The sequence below is a fragment of the Vulpes lagopus genome, chromosome 21, assembly GCF_018345385.1.
Source record: "Vulpes lagopus strain Blue_001 chromosome 21, ASM1834538v1, whole genome shotgun sequence".
Classification (NCBI taxonomy): Eukaryota; Metazoa; Chordata; class Mammalia; order Carnivora; family Canidae; genus Vulpes; species Vulpes lagopus.
The window spans coordinates 34,194,353-34,218,859 of NC_054844.1; the positions used below are offsets into that span (position 1 = coordinate 34,194,353).

General features: G+C 36.0%; 1 protein-coding gene across 14 annotated transcripts in view; it reads left to right on the forward strand.

Moving 5' to 3' along the window:
• Positions 1-24,507, forward strand: part of PPHLN1 (periphilin 1) — a 140,149-nt gene that overhangs the window by 59,859 nt on the left and 55,783 nt on the right. For 12 of the 14 annotated variants that reach the window (XM_041735758.1, XM_041735755.1, XM_041735745.1 and 9 more), the window contains 3 exons: positions 6,477-6,533; positions 8,974-9,053; positions 23,718-23,834. In XM_041735758.1, coding sequence (XP_041591692.1) covers positions 6,477-6,533; positions 8,974-9,053; positions 23,718-23,834 — 254 coding nt within the window. The remainder of the gene's footprint in view (positions 1-6,476; positions 6,534-8,973; positions 9,054-23,717; positions 23,835-24,507) is intronic. The other 2 variants (XM_041735751.1, XM_041735757.1) reach the window with 1 other exon arrangement.

Genomic DNA, 24,507 nt, shown 5'->3' on the forward strand with positions numbered 1-24,507 from the left:
GTCTTAATTTTAAACAGTAATTTGGAAAAGTAGTTGTTATGTTACACATTTGTGATACCAGTTCTTTTAATCTAAATGTCACTGATAATGATGGCACCTTGCTTTTCTTCAGAAAAGGACTGAGAAACCAAGTCCTTGAATTATCAGTCATTTAAACTGGGTTAATTAGCAACTATATGTTAATTTAGTTTTTTTAGTGTACATTGAAATTTTGTCAAAGATTTTAAATGTTTCTATAAATAACAGGTAAAAATAATTACTATCCTTATGCCCTCATTTTGCTAAGTTTGACTTCTAATTTTTTACTTTTTGTTCACACTTTTCAGAATAATTTTAATTTAATAATCACTAGTGTTTTGGTCATGATAACCATTGAAAGACTGATTTCTTCATAATTCTTCTGCACATTTAATATATCTTTTATATGGTTAATTATAAGCCACAGAATGATTTTTCTACCTTTTTTTTAATCCCAACTACTTATTTTCCATTTTGTGCATAAACACACATACACATATGTATATACGGATTTTATTAGATTTTTTCTACTTAGCCTTTTGAGTTAATCCTGTGAGTCTTGTACTGCTTTAGACTAATTATCCTCTTAAAATGTTATTTTTATTCTGTGCTTTATAAGAATTTTCTGCTTATCACTTAATTGGACTAACCTGTTTATACTTGTCACTTATAATAGTCACTATAATATCATTTTTTTGTTCCTTTTTGTTCATATTTACATGCTAAGTCCTAGTTAACCTTATTGCCTTTCCTTTTGTTTATTATGATACTGTTCTAATTAAAATTTTTGTGTATCTTGTATATTTCTACTTGAAGTTTATTTTTATTCCTATTTATCTAACCAAATATCTCTCCATTTGTCGACTCTCTCAGATATTTCTTTTTATCTTCTCTTTCTCAGTTGAACCTCCCTGTTTTCCTATCTTATTCTTTTGTTTAGGATAATAGCACTAATAATGACACTAGGAATCACTAAGTTCAATCTCCCGTAACGTGGGGTTCTCTGTTAAAATATTTCCTGTGATAAATTTACTATATTACAGTCCAGTCCTTCCATCTTTTATAGTTCATTTTTTATAAAACAATCTTTTCCTGTAATATCTATGTAATACTAGTTACTTGTCTTAGAGCCATTAAAATGTTTCACCTTTTATGTACTTGAAGAGTACATAATCTTGGGTTTTTTCCACCTGGGTTCAAATATATTTAATTCCTTCAATTATTCCCTTTATTTAACATTTTCAGAGCTTTGCTTCCCTGATTTTCTTTCTATTCCTTTTAAATTGTCTTGCCAGAAGTAAACTTTTATCAACTGCATTGTATTGCTGGCCCTTATTGAGACTGTAGACAATTGAAACCTAAGCCATTTTCATATATTACTGTTAAACAAAATGCCCTTCAGCCTGTATTTTTTTTAGGTGCAATTGCTTGGGTGTAGTTTATATATATATTAAAAGAAACCTAAGAATGCTAAATTTCATCTAATTAACTTTGACTTGTTTTTCTCTTCTATAGAAGTCTTCAAATCTCATTTAGTGATCCTATATATTTTATAGCAGATAAAAATAGCTTTGTTTCATTGGCAAAGGAAATAGACTTTGCGTTTTGTAGTAGTCATTAATAATTATCTTGAGTAGCACACAGCCAAATATAGAAGGCTCTAGAGATTTCTCCATTTATCTCCATTGTTTTCAACCAGTTGTGATCCCCCATCTTGTCTTCCTTTTCTCTTGAGGACTTCATGGAAGACTTTGGTGCTTTCTTGAAACTCTTAAGAAACATTTCCTCTATTAAACAGTGACACAAAGATTGCCTTGGATTGTTTTGTAAATCCACTGTGGCTCCTAGGGATGACTATTTAAATACATAGAAACTACCTCTGTTTATTTCTTTTAAACATTTGCCCATGGACTAATGTCAAATTTGTCACTGGTGCTTATATATTAATTAGGCTATGTGACATTTGATAGAATTTTTAAAATATCATTATTACAGAAGATTTGCTAGTTTATTGTTTTTGTTGGTCTTGTATCTATTTTTCTATAGTTCTGAGTTTGGGTTTAGCATCCCTTTATTTTCTTGATATCTGCAGCCATTAACAAGAATGGAAGAAAATTCTAAAGACTTATTTTCATTAGTGTTTGTTTTTTCTTCTTTTTTCTTTTTTTTTTCATTAGTGTTTAGTCCTTTTTGAAGCATATCTTCTAAGATAACTAAAAATGTACAAGAATTAAAAGTATATTTTGAGAAGAGTGTATTTGGAAGATAGACTCCATTATTGTATTTCAGTGTAGTGGGAAAAGAGACATGTCTTAAGACCTTTGACTGTGAATATATTTGGAAGTCCACATGACTTTTTGGATTAGAGCTGAAATTCCAATAAATTTAGAGGTTTAATTCTACTTTTAAAAAGAAGGCTTCTTTGGTGCAGGTTTAGAATGGCAATGGTAATAGAAGTCAGATCGTGTATATTTTAGGCAGTAGAAAGGGAGGATAAACCCATTTTCCTGGTGACTGAATATCATCGTGTTTCTTGGTTGGAAAGTCACTGTATTTGTGTTCCGCATACTCATATGGTCTTTTATTCATCAGATATGTTTCACATAAATGGTTTGCCAAGCAAGGTAGATCCAGTTTTTGCCCTCTGAGTCTATGATCTGGTTAGGGAGACAAACCAATGTTCATAGGAATAGATATGGTAGGTTGACATCTGAAGGGTGAGCAGAAGTTGGTGGAAGATGTAAATGGAGAAGGATTATTGGGATGAGCTATATCCTGTAAGGAGATCTGGAACTATAATTTAGTATTTTCCTAGAAGATCTTGGACTTTAATTGATCCAGTATAATGTGCTGTTGAATCTGATTCTACAATATATTGTTCCTATTTGAGAATCTCTTGTTTACTCACAAGAGAACTTTGGCTATGAGTTTCCTAAGTGGATCCTAGGAGTACAGTTAGAGCTTTTCTAGTATCAGAATGATTGAAGTTCTAAAGCAATAATCAATTAATGATGTTTCCATATGTATAGGCATTTATAGCATCCCCGTTTAAGGGCTTATATGATCTGTCAGTGCCACACATTCAGAATATATACAGTTAGTATAATGTTTTATTTATATTTTTTTAAAAGCAGCAAGCCCATGTGGTTTTTAGCCTGATATATTAAAAGGAGAGTTCTATTTGGAGGTTCACTCCCAAATATTCATAGTTAATACATCTTTACTTCAACTTGTTACATCTCTAACCTCCTGAAGATGATTGTTTTGAGGAAGCAGAGGTGGCACAAGCTTTCTCTACCCCTTTATCTGGTTTCTTTTTTCTGTTGTTTTTTTAGTGTCTATCCCACAAGAGCATTTCTCCTGTGTCCTTTCCGTTTTCTTTCCTACCTTATTGACCAGTAGGTCTCTGGGAAATCATGTTCTTCCTAAAACCAAGAGCCCCAAAGTTGCATATCTTTATCCATGATCCAGAAAAATAAATCTTTTCCTTAGCATCTGTTAGCCACCACATCTTCATTTGTTAGATTTTACTTTCTCTTTCAAAGCTTCAGCGTATCACAGGAGATGTGAATGTCTTACCTGTGCTGTGAAGTTTGTTTACTGATCATTTTTGATTTTCATTCAAAAATATTTTTCTTCCTGTATGTTAGGCACTGTACTAAAAATTGAAAGTTTGCAAGACACAGTCCCTAACTTACTCATCTCTTTTTTTTTTTAACTTACTCATCTCTAATGATGATTTTTAATATTTTTTCTATTAGCATCCTTTGTTCTTATATGAGTTATCAATAATTATAACATTTAATAGGCTTGGATTAATCTACTTCTTTTCATCATTACTTTCATCAGGAAAACAAGAATTTTCAGGAAGAAGGCATATTTCTGAAATCTTATTTTATTCAGAGTCATCAAATATTGTTGATATTCATATCAGCTCTTCTATTCAAAGAGTCACCAAATATTGTTAAATTCTTACAGTACTTCTGAATGTTCATTGGAATATTAAGTTGCTTTTCCTGCTTTGATTTCACCTCTATGGGAAGAATTTTTTTACTAATTTATGGAACTATTGTTCCTCTTCATCATCTTCCTCCCCATTTATTCTTTTACCCACTAGTACATTGACTTGGATTTCAATTTTTGTACTGCCACCTTCAGAATTTTCCTTTCCTGGTTTCTTTCTTTCATCCTGATTTGGAGTTCATTTTCTTTAGCACATTGCAGCAAAGATGTTGAGCCCTTTTGTCCTGCTCTCAAGCAGGGAGTTAGTGTCAGCTTAGAAAGAATGCATGTGAGGTGAATTTGAAGTAATGGCTAATTAGCTAAGGAATAGCATCCTGTCAGTTAAAAATATAAAGGTATGAGGAAAGAAGTGGATTTAAGAGACATTTGTATTCATAGTGTTGGCTGGAGCCATGTAAGAATAGCAAGTGAAGTTAAAAACGAGAAACACATTCACATTTAGGAAACAGTAATCAACAAGGAAGAAAGAGAAAGGTGTAGTTAGGAACATGTAGGAGGACAAAGAACTACAAAGTCATGAAAGCCCAATGGTAAAATGTTAAGCTTTATTAAGTTTTTTTAAGTAATCTATGCCCAAAGTGAGGCTTGACCTTGTGACCCCAAGATTAAGAGTTGTATGCTCTACAGACTAAGCCAACCAGGTTCTCCTTTATTTTTAAATCATTAAAATGCTATAATAGAGGACAAGAAGAAAAACCTTTAGTTTTAATATAAACAGATCATTGGAAACTCTGAGATGAAGAGCTTAAGCACAGTAGGGTTATTTCCATTATCTCTTGTTAGAAAATGAAAACCCCCTAGAACTTAGTGGGCAAATATAAACAATTATGAATCTGCAATTTGACCTGGGTTCAGCTGGGTGGTTTTACTGGTCTGTTGGGATATTAATTAAATAGCCCAGACCTGTTTTTTTAATAGATAGGGGGAATCTGTAGTTAAATGTGGTAATTCCTGCAGTGTCCATGAAATTTGGTATTGAAATCAATAAACACAGCACCAGTGGTGTGTTGGTAAACTGCCTCTTTAGGGGAACAGCATGAGTCATTTGCCGTGGAGTGAATACTGCCATAATGACTGAACTCAGGTTACTGATGTGGAGTCACTGAACTTGCAGTTTGGAAGAGATACGGACACGCTACTCTTGTCAATAGTTTGAGCCCTCCCCAGACTCCAGACACTCTTGGAAAATATCAGTGTTCTCATCTCTTGATCTATAAAGAATGGGAGACAAGTTACAAAATAAACACGTAATAAAACAAGATCAAGTAGATGGGTGAAGAATTTTTTGTAAAAGAAACATGAAAATAAAAGTAGGAATAAATGCCAGTGTGAAAGCTCGGAACAGTTGCTGACATCAATAAGGATTTGGCTAAGAAGTGTTCAGTAATAGATAAAGATAAATCAGATGCTCAGGAGGAACAAAAATTTTCCTGATAACACAGAGACCAGTGACCAAGGGGACAAGGATATTGCATCTTGAATGGCATTCTTGCAGAAGTAGCATGGTAATATTTGCATATTTCTTGAAATACATTTCTTTCTAATTCAGGGAGCCAAAACAATTCTCAGGGGGAAAAATAAAGTAAAATTGGCCATTTGGGATCTAAAATAGAAGAATTTGAAGTGTTAAAGAGTTTTTATCTTATTAGAAAGATATCAGTATATTTAGACTACTTAAGTTAATTACACCTGCATCACTAAGAGTTTGCAGGTAAGGAAGCTAACAAAATATTTACAAGATTCTAAATAAGAGACAGGGATTCTAGCAAGACCATAGCTGTGGATTTGTTATGAAGAAAATCCACGTGTGGGAGAGTGTATAAAAAGAACTAGCAAGATTTAGTAATGGGCTACTTTTGTGAGCAAGTCGGAATGACTACTTGCAGATAGCTACTGTAAGCCTAGGGAACGGATATGATATACTGTGAAAATTTTTCCAATATTCTTTGTGATTTCTAGTGGTGATTCACTGTTCTCTCTTGATTGTGTGTGTGTGTGTGTGTGTGTGTGTGTGTGTGTGTGTATGTGTGAGATTCTTGAGCCAATCCTTTGCCTACTTCATGGAGATTGGAGTAGATGCTTAAAGTGATGAATAAGACCTGATCCTTATCTTCAACTTTTGGTGTCTTATCATATGATCCTTTTCTCATTCCTTTCTGCTCATGCTATTCATGGTTAGTCTAATCTTAACATTTCATTGTTGTCAGACCCAATTAGCTTCTAATCTTAAAGACAGAAATTTTCTCATGTTCTGTTACTTCTCAGTGGCAGTTGTTCAGGCATCCCAATTTGAAGGCAAGGTAGAAAAGAGTTTAGGGTCACCAGCAAATGCTCAGAAGTTTCTGTTCTCATCACTCCTGCTTCTGGGTTCTTCTCTTGTCACTCCTGGGCACAGAGGTGCTGCTGTTAATTCCTCCTTGCCCACCTTTCCCTAGAGTCCATCCGTGCTGGTACCTCCTACAAACGGCAGAATGAAGGAAATCCAGAAAGAGGTGAGTTTTGAGCTAGCTTTTGATTTGGGATTGTGAAGGGGTGGGGGACTTGAATTGATAGAAGTTACAGAAATGGGAAAAGTGTATAACTGCTCCATTAGTCTTTAGTTGGAACCAGAGTTTAATTGTAGTAGATACAAGGAGTAGGATTTGGAGGGTAAATGTGAGTTGGTTGTCTGGTCCGGAATAGCCACCTCAAAGGAGTTGAGATTCGTAGAACAAACAAATCATTGACAGATAGGACCTGACAACAGTAGGATCAGGGATTTCTTTTTACCCTTTCTGTGCTCTTTACGCTGCCATCTGTAGCATCCTTTTTCTTTATCCTTTGCTTCTTGCCTATCCCTGCCCTTCATGCAACAGGTATATATGAATATATGTGGATATATGACATACCACCTGCTCTACCCTTCAGTATTTCTTTGCTTCTGCGCACTGAGAAATCTGCTTAAATTAGCCCCTGGCAGCTGAAATCAGGAAAGATCCTAAGACTACACTTGATACTATATTTGACATACCTATAGTGCTGATGTGTTTGTAAGATTTTGCTAAGTAAGAGATTAACAGCTGCTTGTTCTGTGTCTAGTCGCTATGTGTCAGAATTGAGCCTATAATTATGCCTTTAATTAGCATAGTTTGCTGTGCTGATTGGTTGAGCTCCTCACCTTCTTTCAAGGAATTGCTTATCTGAATAGAATGGAGAAGTTACTGTGTCCTAAGGGTAGAAGAACAATTTATCTTTTCACCTAATTTCTGAGTACTTCTGCGTTTTTTCAAGGACTTGAACTAGGTAGACCCTGGGTATTTAGATATAAGGTATGATACTTGCACCTCTAGGAGCTTTTGGTGCAGTGGAGTAGACTGACGCTGTCACAGTATAATGTGGAATTTGCCATGGGTAATGGAAATACAGTAGGAGTGACTACATAACATAAACCGTGTTCTTAGTCATTTGGGGATGTAGTGACGGTTGGTATCTTACTTTTGATTTTTAAGGGCCATAAGAAAAACTTTTAAACTTAGTGTGAAAGCCTTTTAATGTCACAAGTTAAAAGATTCTAGGGTTATGTCTTCTGTGAGACTGTTGGCGTTTCAGAGGTAGAATTCTGTGCCTAGAGCAGGAGTTCTCAACCTTGGTACTATTGACATTTGAGGTTGGATAATTCCTTGTGGGAGACTGCCCTGTGCATTTGTAGGGTGTTTTAGCAGCATTCCTAGCCTCTGCTTAGGATGTGCCAATGGCACTCTTCCACTTGGGGCAATGAAAAAATATCTTCACACATTGCCAGATGTCCCTGGAGAGGTGAGGGTAGTGTCTGCCAAAAGACTTTGCAGGTCTGCAGGACATTGGAAAGAGCTGTTATTCACTCTGCCCTTTGTGCTCAGAAGCCTTTAGCCTCTAGGCTCCTACTTAGCAATCTTGACCAGATCAGGAAGAGCTTAAGAGACTTTTTGACTGAAGCTGGCTTTGCCTCAGTTTCAAGGTTGTTTTGTCTCTGCTTTTGCCCTTGACTGCTTTCTTGGCCATAACTCACTGGCTAGCTTGACCAGTTTGTGTAAATCCAAACTTGGTGCCACCTTCTCCTTTTCTCTGTGATTATAATTTTGTCAGCTATTTTTAAGCAATTAAGAGCAGAGGATTTATGTTATATTTGACACAGATAATTAAATGAAATGTTTTCCTATCAGTAACAGCTCACAGTTATTTTTATGATTATATTTAAAACAATTTTCTGTGTTGTTGAACTGACTAATGTTTAAATCTATTTTTCTGGCTTAAGTTTATATAAAAACAGTGATATACTAGAGCACTACGTTAATGTCTGTAGTGACTGAAGATAAAGGTTAGTGACTGTTTCACACAGTTTTATTTTTAAACATTTAAGAAATATTTGGGTATTCATACCAGGCATTGGGTTAGCACTCTAAATTATAGTTTACTAGTTTTTATTTTTATTTTTTAAACTAAATATTTCCGGAATATCTGCTAGATTTTCTATATGCCCCTCACTTTGAGCTATCGTATCATTAGCTAGCTCTTTTTTGTGGCATTTATATAATAACTGCTTTTGAATTTTTATTGTGACATATTAAAAGTTAGATTTTAGGAACTTGGAGGAGGAAGCATTTATGATTTTAATCTTTTCCCGTTCTTGAGATCTTAGTGATTCTGTGTTTGCTAACTGGCATTAATATGGCCTAGATTACCATATATGATGTCCATTGGTTCTAGATTATTTGAAATTTTTCATGGTACCCTGCCTCTGAGAAAGAGAGAGAGGTAGATTTAGATATTAATGGTTTTAATTTAATAATGTAATGAAGACTTCAGTACTAAAATTTAAGTATATGACACCCCCTCCTCATTTATTTGATTACAAAATCATTCTAATTAAAAACAAATGAGATACAAAACTGCATTTTATATTTTGTTGTATAGGTAAGGAGAGACCTGTTCAATCTTTGAAAACATCAAGAGACACTTCACCCTCAAGTTCTTCAGCAGTACCTTCATCAAAGGTTTGTTACATCTTTAAAATCAATTTAAAGAGGAATCATAAAGTAAATGAGATGGACTGTGTGGTACAGCTGCTGTTATTCTTTACTGTCAAACCTTGAGGATAATTTGCTACATTTAAAACTTAAGTCGTGTGGTGCCTGGGTGACTTAGTTGGTGAAGTGTCCAACTCTTTGTTTTGGCTCAGGTCATGATCTCTTGAGTTGTGGGATTGAGCCCCAAGTAGGGGGGCAGGGTCTGTGCTCAGTGGGAAGTCTACTTGAAGATTCGCTCCCTCTCCCCCTCCCCCTACTCATGCTTGTGTTCTTTTTCTGTCTCTCTCAGATAAATAAATAAATCTTTGAAAAAAAAAAAACTGGGGGAAAAGTTGAAGATGGCAGAGGAATAAGAAACCCAAGTTTTGCCTGTTTCCAGGAATTGAGCTAGATAGCTATTAGATTATTCTGAACACCTGTAAACTCAACTGGAGATCTAAGAAAAGACTAGCTTTTAGAAAAGCAACCACTTTCCCGGGTGCAGAGAAGTGAATCTGAGGCTATATATGGGAAGATAGACTGTGGAGGGAGGGAGCCTCCTTAAGCTGCCACCAGAAAGTGATATAGCAGCTAAGTGCAAAATCAGAACTTCTAGAAGTCTGTTCCAGTGCTGCCTGAAAGGCGCTCAGGTGGTGAAGCTGGGGCGTAATCCTAGGTGGAACAGTGTGGTCTCAGGTTCCTCAGGGTCACAAGAAGATTGGGGTTGTCTGAGGACTCCCAGTCATTCAGGAAAGCCAGCTTGCAATCAGAGAGCCCAGGAGTGGGCTCTAAGTGCGGGATTGCCATAAACCTCAAACCAGGGCACAGTTGGTGCGACTGTTCTCTGAGCAGAGCCCCCACAGCTGACAGAACCATCGAGACTCCCCTTCCTTCCCTGGGAAGAATGGTGGGGGAGCACACTGCAGGAATCTGCAGGGTTTGGGGAATTGAAACAGGGTTGCATGCCTGAGATGGAAATGCTCCATCATAGGCTGGGTGAGCAGTGTGGACAGAGACCAGGGAGATAGGAGGGATTGACATTTTTCCCCTGAGGGTGCCTGGCCCCCTGGAATAGGTGGTGCTGCTCAGCCTGGGGCAAAGACACCTGGTAATCAGGGCAACAGGTCCCTCCCTGAGAAGATCAACAAGAACATAGGCTAAGACCAAGTTTACAGATCACACAGAAGTGCAAAACTCCAGTGCTAAGGGAAAATAGCATACAGAATTCATGTTTTTTTCACCACGATTCTTTAGTCTTTCAATTTTAATTTTTTTTTTTTTTTTCATTTATGATAGTCACAGAGAGAGAGAGAGAGGCAGAGACACAGGCGGAGGAAGAAGCAGGCTCCATGCACCGGGAGCCTGATGTGGGATTCGATCCTGGGTCTCCAGGATCGTGCCCTGGGCCAAAGGCAGGCGCCAAACCGCTGCGCCACCCAGGGATCCCTGTTTTTCTTTTTTCAACCAATTTTTTATTTTATATACGTATATAGACAAAAACATATATACATATACATATATATGTTCTATATGTGTTTCTTCACAATTTTGGAATGTAGTTTCTTCTGTAATTTTTTCTACAGACCAAAATACACCCAGGCTCTAGTGTATGGCTCTGTTCTCTTCACCTGTGTATATTCCTTATATTTTTTTGTCTTTTAATTTTCATTTTTACGGTTACATTCTATTCTTTCATTGTATTTAATTTTATTTTTGTAAATACATAAATTTTTCTTTCTTTGCAATTTTGGGATACAGTTTCTTCTAACAAACAGACCAAAATACATCCAGGATCTAGTATATTGCTCTGTTCTCTTCACCTGATTATATTCCCTCTGCCTCTTTAAAAAAAATTTTTTTTTGTTTCAGTTCAGGTGTCTTCTGAACTGTTTACTATATATTTCTCTGGGGTGGATTTTGCCATTTTAGTGTATTATTCTCTCGTTTATGTATTCTTTTCTGAACAGAATGACAAGACAAAAAAAAACTCCCCTCATAAAAAGAGAACATGAGGCAGTACTGACTTCTAGGTACCTAATCAGTATAGACATAAATAAGATATCAGAACTAAAGTTCAGAATAACAATTATAAAGATACTACCTGGGCTTGGAAAGAGCATAGAAGGCACTAGGGAATCTCTTTCTGAAGAAACAAAAGAACTGAAGTTGAATTAAGTAGAAATCAAAAAGGCTGTTAATGCTGCAATCAAAAATGGAGGCTCTAACTGCTAGGATAAAGGAGGCAAAAGAGAGACTTAGTGATATAGAAGACAAAATGTTGGAGAATAAGGAAGCTGAGAGAAAGAAAGATAAACAGCTACTGGATCACCAGGAGAGAATTTGAGAGATAAGTGATACTATACAGCAAAACATAATTGGGATCCCAGAAGAAGATGAAAGGCAGGGCACAAAAGGTATATTAGAACAAATTATAGCTGAGAACTTCCTAATCTGGGGAAGGAACCAGGCATTCAATTCCAGGAGGCCCAGAGAACTCCACCCTCAAAATCAGTAAAAATAGGTCAATATTTTGACATATAATAGTGAAACTTGTAAATCTCAAAGAGAAAATCCTAAAAGCAGCTTGGAGCAAGAGGTCCATTACCTATAAGAGTAGAAACATTAGATTGGCAGCAGCTTATCCACAGAGACCTGGAAGGCCAGAAAGGACTGACATAATATGTTCAGGGTATTAAGTGAGAAAAACATGCAGCCGAGAATACTTTATCCAACAAGATTGTAATTAAAAATAGAAGCAAATATAAAAAGCTTCCGGAACAAACAGAAACTAAAAGTAACAGACCAGAAAGGAAGAGAAACAATATATAGAAACAGTGACTTTACAGGTAATACAGTGGCACTAAATTCATATCTTTCAGTAGTTACTCTGAATGTAAATAGGCTAAATGCTCCAATCAAAAGACACAGGGTATCAGATTGGATTAAAAAGCAAGACCCATGAATATGCTATCTGCAAGAGACTCATTTTAGACCTAAAGACACCTCCAGTTCATAAATGAGGGGGTGGAAAACCATTTAGCATGCTAATGGACATCAAAAGAAAATTGGGGTAATAATCCTTATATCAGACAAATTAGATTTTAAATCAAAGACTATAACGAGAGATGAAGAAGTACACTATGTCATACTTAGATCTTGTTGTTGGATAGTCTCCTTAGCAATTCTCAATATTTATTCCAACATGGAAGCATCCAATTATATAAACACATTAATGACAAAATTGAGGAAACACATTGAAAATAATACAATAATAGTAGAGGACTTAACACCTCACTCACTGCAATGGAGAGATCGTCTAAGCAGATCAACAGGGAAACAAGGGCTTTGCATGATACACGGGACCAGATGGACTTCACAGATATATTCAGAGCATTCCATCCTAAAGCAGCAGAATACACATTCTTCTTGAGTGCACATGGAACATTCTCTAGAATAGATCATATATGGGATCGCAAATTAGGTCTCAACTGGTACCAAAAGAGTTAGGATCATTCCCTGCATATATTCAGACCACAATGCTTTGAAACTTGAACTCAATCACAAAAGGAAATTTGGAAAGAACTCAAATACACAGAGGCTAAAGAGCATCCTACTGAAGAATTAATGTGCCAACTAGGAAATTAAAGGAAAAATTTAAAAATTCATGGAAACAAACGAAAATGAAAACATAACTGTTCAAAACCTTTGGGATACAGCAAAAGTGGTCCTAAAAAGGAAATATACTATAATAAACACCTACCTCAAGAAGCAAGATGTCTCAGGACGTCTGGGTAGCTCAGTGGTTGAATGTCTGCCTTCGGCTTAGGGCATGATTCCGGAGTCCTGGGATTGAGTCCCACATCAGGTTCCCCACAGAGAGCCTGTTTCTCCCTCTGCCTGTGTCTCTGCCTCCTCATGAATAAATAAATAAATAAAGTCTTTAAAAAAAAAAAAAAAAGAAGCCTCAAATATACAACCTAACCTGACACCTAAAGGAGCTGGAAAAGGAACAGCCAATAATGTCTATGCCAGCAGAAGAAGGAAAATAATAAAGATTAGAGCAGAAGTAAATGATACAGAAACAAACAAAAACAGTAGAGCAGATCAACGAAACTAAGAGCTGGTTCTTGGAAAGAATTGATGAAACTGATAAACCCCTAGCCAGACTTAACAAAAAGAAAAGGGAAATGAGCCAAATAAATAAAACCATAAATGAGAGGAGAAATCACAAGCAATTATAAGGATGTATTATGAGTAACTATATGCTAACAAATTAGGCAATCTGGAAGAAATGGATGCATTCCTAGAGATGTATAAATTACCAAAACTATAACAGGAAGTAATAGAAAACCTGAACAGACCTATAACCAGCAAGGAAATTGAAGCAGTTATCAAAAATCTCCCAATAAAGAAGAGTCCAGGGCCATATGGCTTCCCAGGAGAATTCTACCAAACATTTAAAGAAGAATTAATACCTATTCTTCTGAAGCCATTTCAAAAAACAGAAAAAGAAGGAAAACTTCCAAACTTGTTCAAGATGCCAGCATTACTTTGATCCCCAAACCAGACAAAGACTCCACCAAAAAGAAATACAAGACAGTATCTCTTACGAACATGCATGGCAAAATTTTTACCAAGATACTAGCCAATAGAATCCAACAGTACATTAAAAGGATTGTTCACTATGGCCACATGGGATATATTTCTGGACTGCAAAAGTGGTTCAACATCTGCAAATCAATCAATGTGATACGATACATTAATAAAAGAAAGGATATGAACCATATGATACTCTCAATGGATACAGAAAAAGCACCTGACAAGGTACATCATCCTTTCTTGATTAAAACTTCACAGTGTAGGGATAGAGGGAACATATCTCAATATCATAAAAGCCATATACAGAAAGCCCACAGTGAATATCATCCTCAATGGGGAAAATTACTGAGAGCTTACGTCTAAGGTCAGGAACACGGCGGGGATGTCCACTATCCCCACTGGGCTGTTCAACATAGTATTAGAAGTCCTAGCCTTAGCAATTAGATAACAAAAATAAAAGGCATCCAAATCAGCAAGGAAGAAGTCAGACAATCACTCTTCACAGATGACATGATACTCTATGGGGAAAACCCAAACCACTGCACCCCAAAATTGCTGGAACTCATATAGGAATTCAGCAACAATGTGGCAAGATACAAAAATCAATGCACAGAAATCAGTTTGCATTCCTATACATTCACAATGAGACAGAAGAAAGAGAAATTAAAGAGTTGACCCCATTTACAATTGAGCCCCAAACCATAAGATACCTAGGAATAAATCTAACTAAAGAGGCAAATGATCTGTACTCAGAAAACTGTAGAACACTCATGAAAAAAATTGAGGAAGACACAAAGAAATGGAAAAAGCATCCCATGCTCCTTGGTTGAAGAACAAATATTGTTAAAATATCTATGCTACCTAGAGCAGTCTATATATTCAGTGTAATCCCTATCAAAATACCATCAAATTTTTTCACAGAGCTGGAACAGATAATCCTAAAATTTGTATGGAACAAGAAAAGTCCCCAAATAGCCAAAGGAATGTTGAAAAAGAAAACCAAAGCTGGTGGCATCACAATCCTGGACTTCAAGCTCTATTACAAAGCTATAATCATCAAGGCAGTATGATACTGGCACAAACACAGACATATGGATCAGTGGAACAGAGTAGAACCCAGAAATGGACCCTCAACTCTGCAGTTGACTAATCTTTGACAAATCAGGAAAGAATATCCAATGGAAAAAAGACTGGACAGCCAAATACAGAAGAAAGAAACTGGACCATTCCCTTATACCATACACAAAAATAAACTCAAAAAGTTGACAGACCTAAATGTGAGACAAGAGTCCATCAAAATCTTAGAGGAGATCCCAGGCAGCAACCTCTTTGACCTCGGCTACAGTGACTTCTTGGTAGACGTGTCTCCAAAGGCAAGGGAAACAAAGGCAAAAATGAAACATTGGGACTTCATGAAGATAAAAAGCTTTTGCACAGCAAAGGAAACAGTTGACAAAACCAAAGACAACTGACAGAATGGGAGGAGATATTTGCAAATGTCTTATCAGATAAACGGCTAGTATCCAAAAACTATAAAGAACTTATAAACTCAACACCCAAAGAAAAAATAATCCAATCAAGAAATGGGCATAAAACATAAACAGACATTTCTCCAAAGAAGGCATATAAATGGCCAAGAGACACATGAAAAAAATACTCAATATCACTCAGCATTAGGGAAATAAAAATAAAAACCACAATGAGATGCCACCTCACACCAGTCAGAATGGTGAAAATTAACAAGTCAGGAAACGACAGATGTTGGGGTGGATGTGGAGGAAGGGGAACCCTCTTACTCTGTTGGTGGAAATGCAAACTGGTGCAGCCACTCTTGAAAACAGTATGGAGGTTCCTCCGAAAGTTGAAATAGAGCTACTCTATGACCCAGCAGTTGAACTACTGGATTGAACTACCAGTTCAACTACCAGTTGAACTACCCCAAAGATAGAAATGTAGTGATCCAAGGGGCACATGCACCCCAATTTTATAGCAGCAATATCCACAATAGCCAAAATATGGAAATAAGAAAGCCCAGGTGTCCATTGACAGATGAATGAATAAAGAAGATTTGGGGTGTGTGTGTGTGTCTGTGTGTACATACACATGCATGCATATATACATACAATGCAGTATTACTCAGCCATCAAAAAGAATGAAATCTTGCCAATTGCAATGATGTAGATGGAACTAGAGGGTATTATGCTAAGCAAAATAAGTCAATCAGAGAAAAACAATTATATGATCTCCCTTATGTGGAATTAAAGAAACAAAATAGAAGATCATAAAGGAAGAGGGAAAAATTAAAGACAAAAACAGAGAGGGGGGACAAACCATAAGAGACTCCTAATCATGGTAAACAAACTGAGAATTTCTGGAGGGAGGGGCAGTAGGAGAATGGGGTAACTGCATGATGAATATAAAGGAGGACACATGATGTGAGAACTGGATATTATATAGGACTGATGAATCACTAAATTCTACATCTGAAACTATGTTAATTGAATTTAAAAAATAAAGATGGTAGTAAAAAAAACATACAGTTAACCCTTGAATAACATAGGGGTTTGGTGTACTTACCTCCCATGCAGTCAAAAATTCATATGTAAATTTTGACTCCCCCTAAACGTAAGTACTGAGTGGCTTAGTTAAGTGTCTGCCTTTCACTCAGGTATGATCCTAGTGTCGTTGGATCAAGTCCTGCATCGGGTCCCAGCTCAGTGGGGAAAATGCTTCTTCCTCTCCCACTGCTCCTCCCCCTGCTCCTGCTGTCTCTCACTCTCTCTCAAATAAATAAATAAGTACATAATCTTTTTAAAAACCATAAGAAAGAAAAATACATTTATAGTAATGAACTGTAAAAAATCCGCATGTAAGTGTACCCATACAGTTGAAACCTGTTATTTGAGGGTCAAGTAGACATATAGAAGGAAAATAAAATAAAAAACAAAACAGGGATCCCTGGGTGGCGCAGTGGTTTAGCGCCTGCCTTTGGCCCAGGGCGCGATCCCGGAGACCTGGGATCGAGTCCCACGTCGGGCTCCCGGTGCATGGAGCCTGCTTCTCCCTCTCCCTGTGTCTCTGCCTCTCTCTCTCTCTCTGTCTCTCTGTGACTATCATAAATAAATAAAAAATAAAAAAAAAACTTAAAAAAAAAACTTGAATCTTAAGTAACCACAACTTGAAAGTAGCTACCAGAAAAATGAGCAGTTTGCTCATATAATTTTTTCCATAGGTTATGCTAAAATTGGTACTTAACTGCAGGCACTGCTCATCTTGACCATACCAAAGTGGGAATAATGAATATTCATATGGGACATATTTGACCAGAGTGTGCTTTTATTTTGGGAGGGGTGGGTAATGTCATAGCGACCTAATATTTATTATGTAACTACCTCATTCTAGTTACTATATTAAGTATTTTTTTCTTACTCATTCAGAAATCCAATATGTAAGTATCTCCATTTTATAGAAAAGACTTAGAAGTTAAATAATTTTCTCATATTATTTCACTGGTAAATTCTTCCAAATATTTAAAAAGTACTAATCCAATGCTTCTTAAATTCTTCCAAAAAAACAAACAAAAAACAAACAAACAAAAAAACAACAGAAAAGGGAATACTTCCAGGCTCATTTTGAGGTCAGCATTACCAGACACGAGCACTACCAGAAAAGAAAATTATATGGCAATACCTCTGATAAATATAGATGTGGAAATCTTCAATAAAATATTAGCAAACCAAATTCAACAGCACATTAAAAGGATCACACACCATAATCACTTGAGATTTATGCCAGGGATGCAAGGATTGTTCAGTACCCACAGATCAGTTGATCTAATATATCGTATTCACAAAATGAAGGATAAAATATATGATTTTCTCTATAGGTGCAAAAAAAAAGTATTTGACAGAATTTAATGTCCATTCATGATTAAAAAAAAAAAAAAAACAACTCCGAACAAACTGGGTATAGAGGGAATATACCTCAGCATAATAAAGGGCTGATATGACAAGCCCAGCATTAACATCATACTTAGTGATAAAAAGCTGAAAGCTTTTCATGTAAAATCAAGAACAGACAACTGGTCCACTCTTGTCACCTTTAAACAACATTGTACTGGAAGTCCTAGCAAGAACAGTTAGGCAAGACAAATAAAAGCATCCAAATTGGGAAGGGAGAAGTAAGACTTTTTTTGCTGGTGACATTGTATTATATATAGAAAACCCTAAAGAGTCTACCAAAAAGCTGTTAGAACTAATACATAAATTCAATAAAGTTGTGGGATACAAAATCAATATGCAAAGGTCAGTTGTGTTTCTATACAGTAATTACTATCAAAAAGAGAAGTTAAGAAAACTGTTTGATTTACAGTAGCTTCAAAAAGAAAATACTTGAAATAAATATAACCAAAGAGACAAAACACCTTTACACTTAAAACATTAATGAAAAAGGTTGAAGAAGAAAGAAGACAAATAAATGGAAGGATTTTCTATGCTCATAGATTGGAAGAATTGTTAAATATCCATACTGCCCAAGGCAATCCACAGATTCAGTGCAATTCTTATCCCAAAAATCAATGGCATTTTTCACAGAACTAGAACAAATAATCCTAAAATGGGTATAGAATCATAATAGACCCCAAATTGCCAAAGCAATCTTTTTTTTTTTTTTCCAAAGCAATCTTAAGAACAAAGCTGGAGGCATAATGCTTCCTGATTTCAAACTATATAGTTATTAAAACAATATGGTATTGGCATAAAAACAGACACATAGATCAATGGAACAAAATAGAAATCTCAGAAATAAACCTATGCATATATGGCCAATTAATTTATAATATAGGAGCCAAGAATATACAGTAAGGAAAGGGCAGTCTTTTCAATAAATAGCATTGGGAAAACTGGGTAGCTACATACAACATAATGAAACTGGACCCCTATTTTATGCCATATATGAAAATCAATTCCAAGTGGATTAAAGATTTGAAGGTAAGAACTAAAACCATAGAACACCTAGAAGAAAACATAGGTGGTCAGTTCTCTGACATCAGTCTTGGCAATGAGTTTTTTGGATTCAGCAGCAAAAACAAAAATAAGTGGAATCACTCAAACTAAAAAGCTTCTGCACAGCAAAGGAAGCCATCAACAAAACAAAAAAGCAACCCTAAGGAATGGTAAAAAATATTTGCGAATCATATATCTGATAAGAGGTTAATATCTAAAATATATAAAGAACTTATGCAACTCGGTACCAAAAAAATCAGTCCAATTAAAAATTGAACAATAGAACCAAATAGACGTTTTTTTTCAAAGAAGACATACATATGACTAACAGGTATACAAAAAGATACTCAGCATCACTAATTATCTGGGAAATGAAAATCAAAACTACAATGAGATAGCATCTCAACGCCTGTTAGAATGGCTGTCATCAAAAAGATGAGATCAAGTGTTAGGGTGTGGAGGAGAGGAAACCCTGGGCACTGTTGGTAGAAATGTAAGTTAGTGCAGCCACTATGGAAAACAGTATGGGGGTCCCTCAAGAAAATGAAAATAAGACTCATATGATCCAGAAATCCCACATTGGAGTATACATCCCAAGGTAATGAAAAGAAGATCTCAGGTGCTGTTCATTGCAAAATTATTCGCAGTTAAGACCTGAAAGCAATGTAAATGAATACAGAAGATATGGTGTATATACACAATGGAGTATATTCAGCTATAAGAAAGGACATCCTGCCATTTGTGACAAAATGGATGGACCTCGAGGACATTATACTAATAAGCCAGAGAAAGACTAAGTAGTCTATAATTTCACTTAGATGTGGAATCTAAAAAAGCTGAATTCATGGAAGCAGACTATTAGTGATCAGTAGGAGCTAGGGGCTAGAGGTTGAGGGAAAAGAGATGTTAGTATAAATTATCATCTATATAATGAATAAAATCTGGGGATCTAATATACAGGTAAGTGATTATAGTTAATAATACTGTATCCTTAGGGCAGCCCAGGTGGCTCAGTGGTTTAGTGCCGCCTTCAGCCCAGGGCGTGATCCTGGAGACCTGGGATCAAGTCCTGCATCGGGCTCCCTACAGGGAGCCTGCTTCTCCCTTGGGCTGTGTCTCTGCCTCTCTCTCTCTCTCTCTCTCGCTCGCTCATGAATAAATAAATAAAATATTTTTAAAAAACACTGTATACTTAAAATGTGCTAAGAGATCTTAAGTGTTACTACCACAAAAAAGGGATATGGTTGTAATTACTTTGTAATTTAAAAAAGTATATATATATATATCTCCATTTTATCAAAAAGTCTCAGAATTTTCTCAAGAACATAGTACTCTCACTGTATCATTCTTTTCATTCCTGCCTTCCAGCATCCCAAATATGTTGAACAGATGATCCATGATTCTAATTCTCAAAATTTGCTATTTCCATCTACTCTTAGCAGTTAGAGATTCTCTTCACCAACCCACATTGTCTTTCTGTAACTTTGTTACTTGTATTCTCTTCCTTCATTTTTTTTTTTCTTTCTATTTTTGGTATACTTGGCTTTTCAGCAAGAGTAAACATCGCCTGACAGTCTATGCTGGTTGGTATTCAGGGAGCAGCTGCTTCACTGCCTTAAAGGAAAAACAAAAGAAAAAGATGTCTTTGTGACAACTTGTGTCTTTAGAGCTTTCCCAGAAGTCTGAAGATTCTAGAATGCTGGTTTTGTATGAGAAGATTGATTAGAATTTGGTCCTGCCTTACCTTGTCAAGGGTTTTTTATCCACCTGAAAGAATGGCTTGTTTTTGTTGTCAGGTAAAAATGAAAGAAGAGTAAACAGTAATTGCTCATCTAACTCACTATGAATGCTAAACTATGATATAGGAAATATTCATGTCTTCTATAATGTAAGTTATGACGTAGGACTTTGTACATGTTAAAATATATTTAGTGGGAAGCAACCATAGTGGATTTTAGCTATTTTTGACAGTAAAAGTAGATGTTTGCATTTTTGTCTTAAAATGGAATCAGACTTTCAGAGTTTTAGACCTATGATCCAAGAACATACATCCTCTGTTCTTTGCCCAGGGTTATATGGTAGCTGTCGGACACTTTTATGTAGATTTCCTGATTTGGTGGAGAGCTTTTTCTTTTAAACATTCTAGCTGTCCTCATGTAGGAATAATTTTTTAGAATTTATTTCTTATTTTTTTTAAGATTTTATTTATTTATTAATGAGAGACACAGAGAGAGAGTTGGGAGACACAGGAAGAGGGAGAAGCAGGCTCCCTGCAAGGAGCCTGATGTGGGACTCAATCCCAGGATCCTGGGATCACAACCTGAGCCAAAGGCAAACGCTCAACCGCTGAGCCACCCAGGTGTCCCTAGAAGTCATTTTCAAATGAGAGTTTTTCAGGTATACAGATTTAATGAAAGATGAATGAAAGCATTCAATTGTAGAAGATTTTGCTCCATCTTTACTAGAGAGAACTTACAATGTTTGTTTTATTTTTACTCTATAACTTTCTCTTCAAAACAGATACCAAAAAAGTGGGGCATAAATTTTTTCTTTTTGATATATTCATGTGTATGTGGTTTTTTTCTTCTTAGTCTTTTTTTAAAAGAAATATTTTATTTATTTATTTGACCACAGATAGTGAGGAAGGGCAGAAGGAGAGAGGGAGAGGGAGAAGCAGGCTCCCAGCTGAGAAGGGAGCCTGACATGGGGCTCGGTCCCAGGACCCTAAGATCATGACCTGATCCAAAGGCAGTTGCTTAACCAACTGAGCCACCCAGGTGTGCCTGTTTGTTTGTTTAACTTTATTACTAAGTAATAATAGAGGTATCACTTCTACCTTTTTAACATTATGTGTGAGTAGGGCTTTGGAGTGACGTATTTAGGTTTCTTCAGTGGCTGTGGAAACACTCTATGTACATACACTGTTATTATCCTTTAGTAAATATTATGGATGTCCAGCCAGAAGTTTGGTGAGTTGAATAAACTGTGGAAGGAGGTCAGGGGCCTTTGTCATAAGATCCAGCTTAGCATTTACTAGTGACTGGGCAAATCACTAGCTTTTGGGCATTTAGTTTCTAGGTTTATAAGTTGGGGTAATTAAGTCTGCCCTAACCACCTTTGTGGAATTCCATTTAATTAACATACATTTTGGGTGTGCATATAGAAGCACTTTATAAATTGTATTATGTTTTAGTGTAGAGATTTTTTAAAGATCTATTTATTTTATTTTAGAGAGAGAGAGAATGAGCAGGAGGGACAGAGGGAGAAGGAGAGAGAATCCCAAGCAGATTCTGTGCTGAGCCCCACAGGGAATTCAATCTCATGACCCTGAGAGATAACCCTAGGTAAAACCAAGAGTCAGACACTCAACCGACTGTGCCATCCAGGTGCCCCTAATGTGGAGATTTTTAATGCCACTATCATCCAGAGGAAGTGTATTTGGAATTAATGATGTTACTTTAGAGAAGACATGGAGACAAAATTACAGGTGAAAGACCTAGTTGATGAAAATATATGCTATTAAAATAGAATGGAATCAGCTACTGTGTATAGGCCCAAGGAAACACTTTTTCTAATTTTCAGCTTAATTTTTTTTTTTTTTTTTTGACGGAGGGAGAGAGGCAAGGGAGGGGTAGAGTGTGGAGCCCAGTGTGGGACTCCATCTCCAACCCTGAAATCATGACCTGAGCTGAAATCAACCATGTCAAGACATTTAACTGACTGAGCCACCCAGCTGCCCCTTGGCTTAGAATTTATGCATCTTATTCTGTAACATAGGTCTGTAAACAGTATTACAGGAATTGTGTGATCCAGAAAAAAATTTTAATTTTCTTCATTTTTATATTGACTTCATGAACTGAATGATCTTTTTCAAATGTTTTACTATAACTGATATATATATATATGTATATATATATATATATATATGGTAAAGAAAGGAAAACTAAAGTACTAAGCACTGTGTTAGATACTTTCAAGTAAATTTTATAAAACAGTGAATATTATTAATACCACATTTTGTAAATAAGAAAACCACAGCTTCACAGTGTCATGAATTATGCATATAAAATCATCTACCTAGCAAGTGATGAAACTGGCATTCAAACCCAGGTCTGTCTATAACTTGAAATTCCATACATTGTTTAGTATTGATTTACTGTTTTTTTTTTCCTAAAGATTTTATTTATTTATTCATGAGAGACAGAGAGAGGCAGAGACACAGGCAGAGGGAGAAGCAGGCTCCATGCAGGGAGCACTACATGGGACTCCATCCCAGGTCTCCAGGATCAGGCTCTGGGCTGAAGGTGGCGCTAAACCGCTGAGCCACCCGGGCTGCCCCATTGTTTAATATTGAATATAACTGAAGAAGAAAAGCAGTAACAGTATCAAAAAGATGAAATTTAAGTATATAAATTTTGTGTAGGGGCGTCTGGGTGGCTCAGTGGTTGAGCATCTGCCTTCAGCTCAGGTCATGATCCCCGGGGTCCTGGGATCCAGTCCCACGTCAGGCTCCCTGCGAGGAGCCTGCTTCTCCCTCTGCCTGTGTCTCTGCCTCTCTCTCTGTGTCTCCCATGAATAAATAAATAAAATTTAAAAAAATTTTGTGTAAAGAGTAGGATTTATATACATTATTACAAATCATGGAAATAACATATTTGACTTTTCTATTGCATTAGGAATTTACCTTGATATTTTGGCATTATTTATTTCATTGAATATAATTAAAGATACAACATTGAAATAAGTATGATGTCCTATATATTTCAAATGCTGTTAATATATTAGTTAATTGTCAGTGTCTTTGGTTCCTTAAGATGAATTTTTGAAGTTTTATATAAATGAAATTAGGAGTCAGATCTAATCTGTATGTCCAAAAGGAATTGCTACTTAAACTCTATGTTGAATATTTTTTAAAAAGCAAATAAAGACTGTACTTGTTATCTCTATGAAATTACATGATTTTAAGTTAAGGTAGGATACACTTTTTGATGTATTGGAAGTTTAAGTGCTTTTGAGAATTGTAATAGAACTATTCTTTTGTTTTTATTAGATGTTAGACAAACCCAGTAGGCTAACTGAAAAGGAACTTGCCGAGGCTGCAAGCAAGTGGGCCGCTGAAAAGCTAGAGAAAGCAGATGAGAGTAACTTACCTGACATTGAGTATGAGGTAAGGCATAATTTCCTCTTTATGTTTCACATGAAGAGTTTTGTCTCAATTTTAAGTTATGGGTGGGAAATACTTAGTTTGCTCTAGTACTTCAAAGTATATATGGAGAAAATAGCCTCATGGATTTTATCATTTACCATACAGAGTAATAGTATGAATATGAATGACTCAAGTTCAGTAATTGAACTATACCTGAATTTCTCCAGTAGTTTAGAAGTGAGAAAATAGGATAAATAAATGGAGTATAAGGAAAATGTATCACTTATCCTTCTTTTACACACTTTACTGTTAAAAGTATCTCTAGAAATCATGCTAAGCTGCTGGTCATAAACCAGTGAATTCAGAATAAAAATCTATTTATACCTTGGATCTTGGGCTGTATTTATATTGCATGTTATATTCTATGCAAGTTATATCATAAATTGCCCCCAAAATGAAATGATGCATGGTTATTACCTGTGACATTTGATGAGTCTTGAGTACCAAAAGATGAGAGAGCATTTTAGGGTCCATAGAATACTGTTTATGAATTTTTGCACTAAACATTTGAAGATGAACTCAAACTTTTCTGTATAATCTAAAACATCTCTGGGCACCTGGGTAGCTCGGTGGTTGAGTGTCTGCCTTTGGCTCAGGTCATGATCCTGGGGTCCTGGAATCAAGTCCCACATCA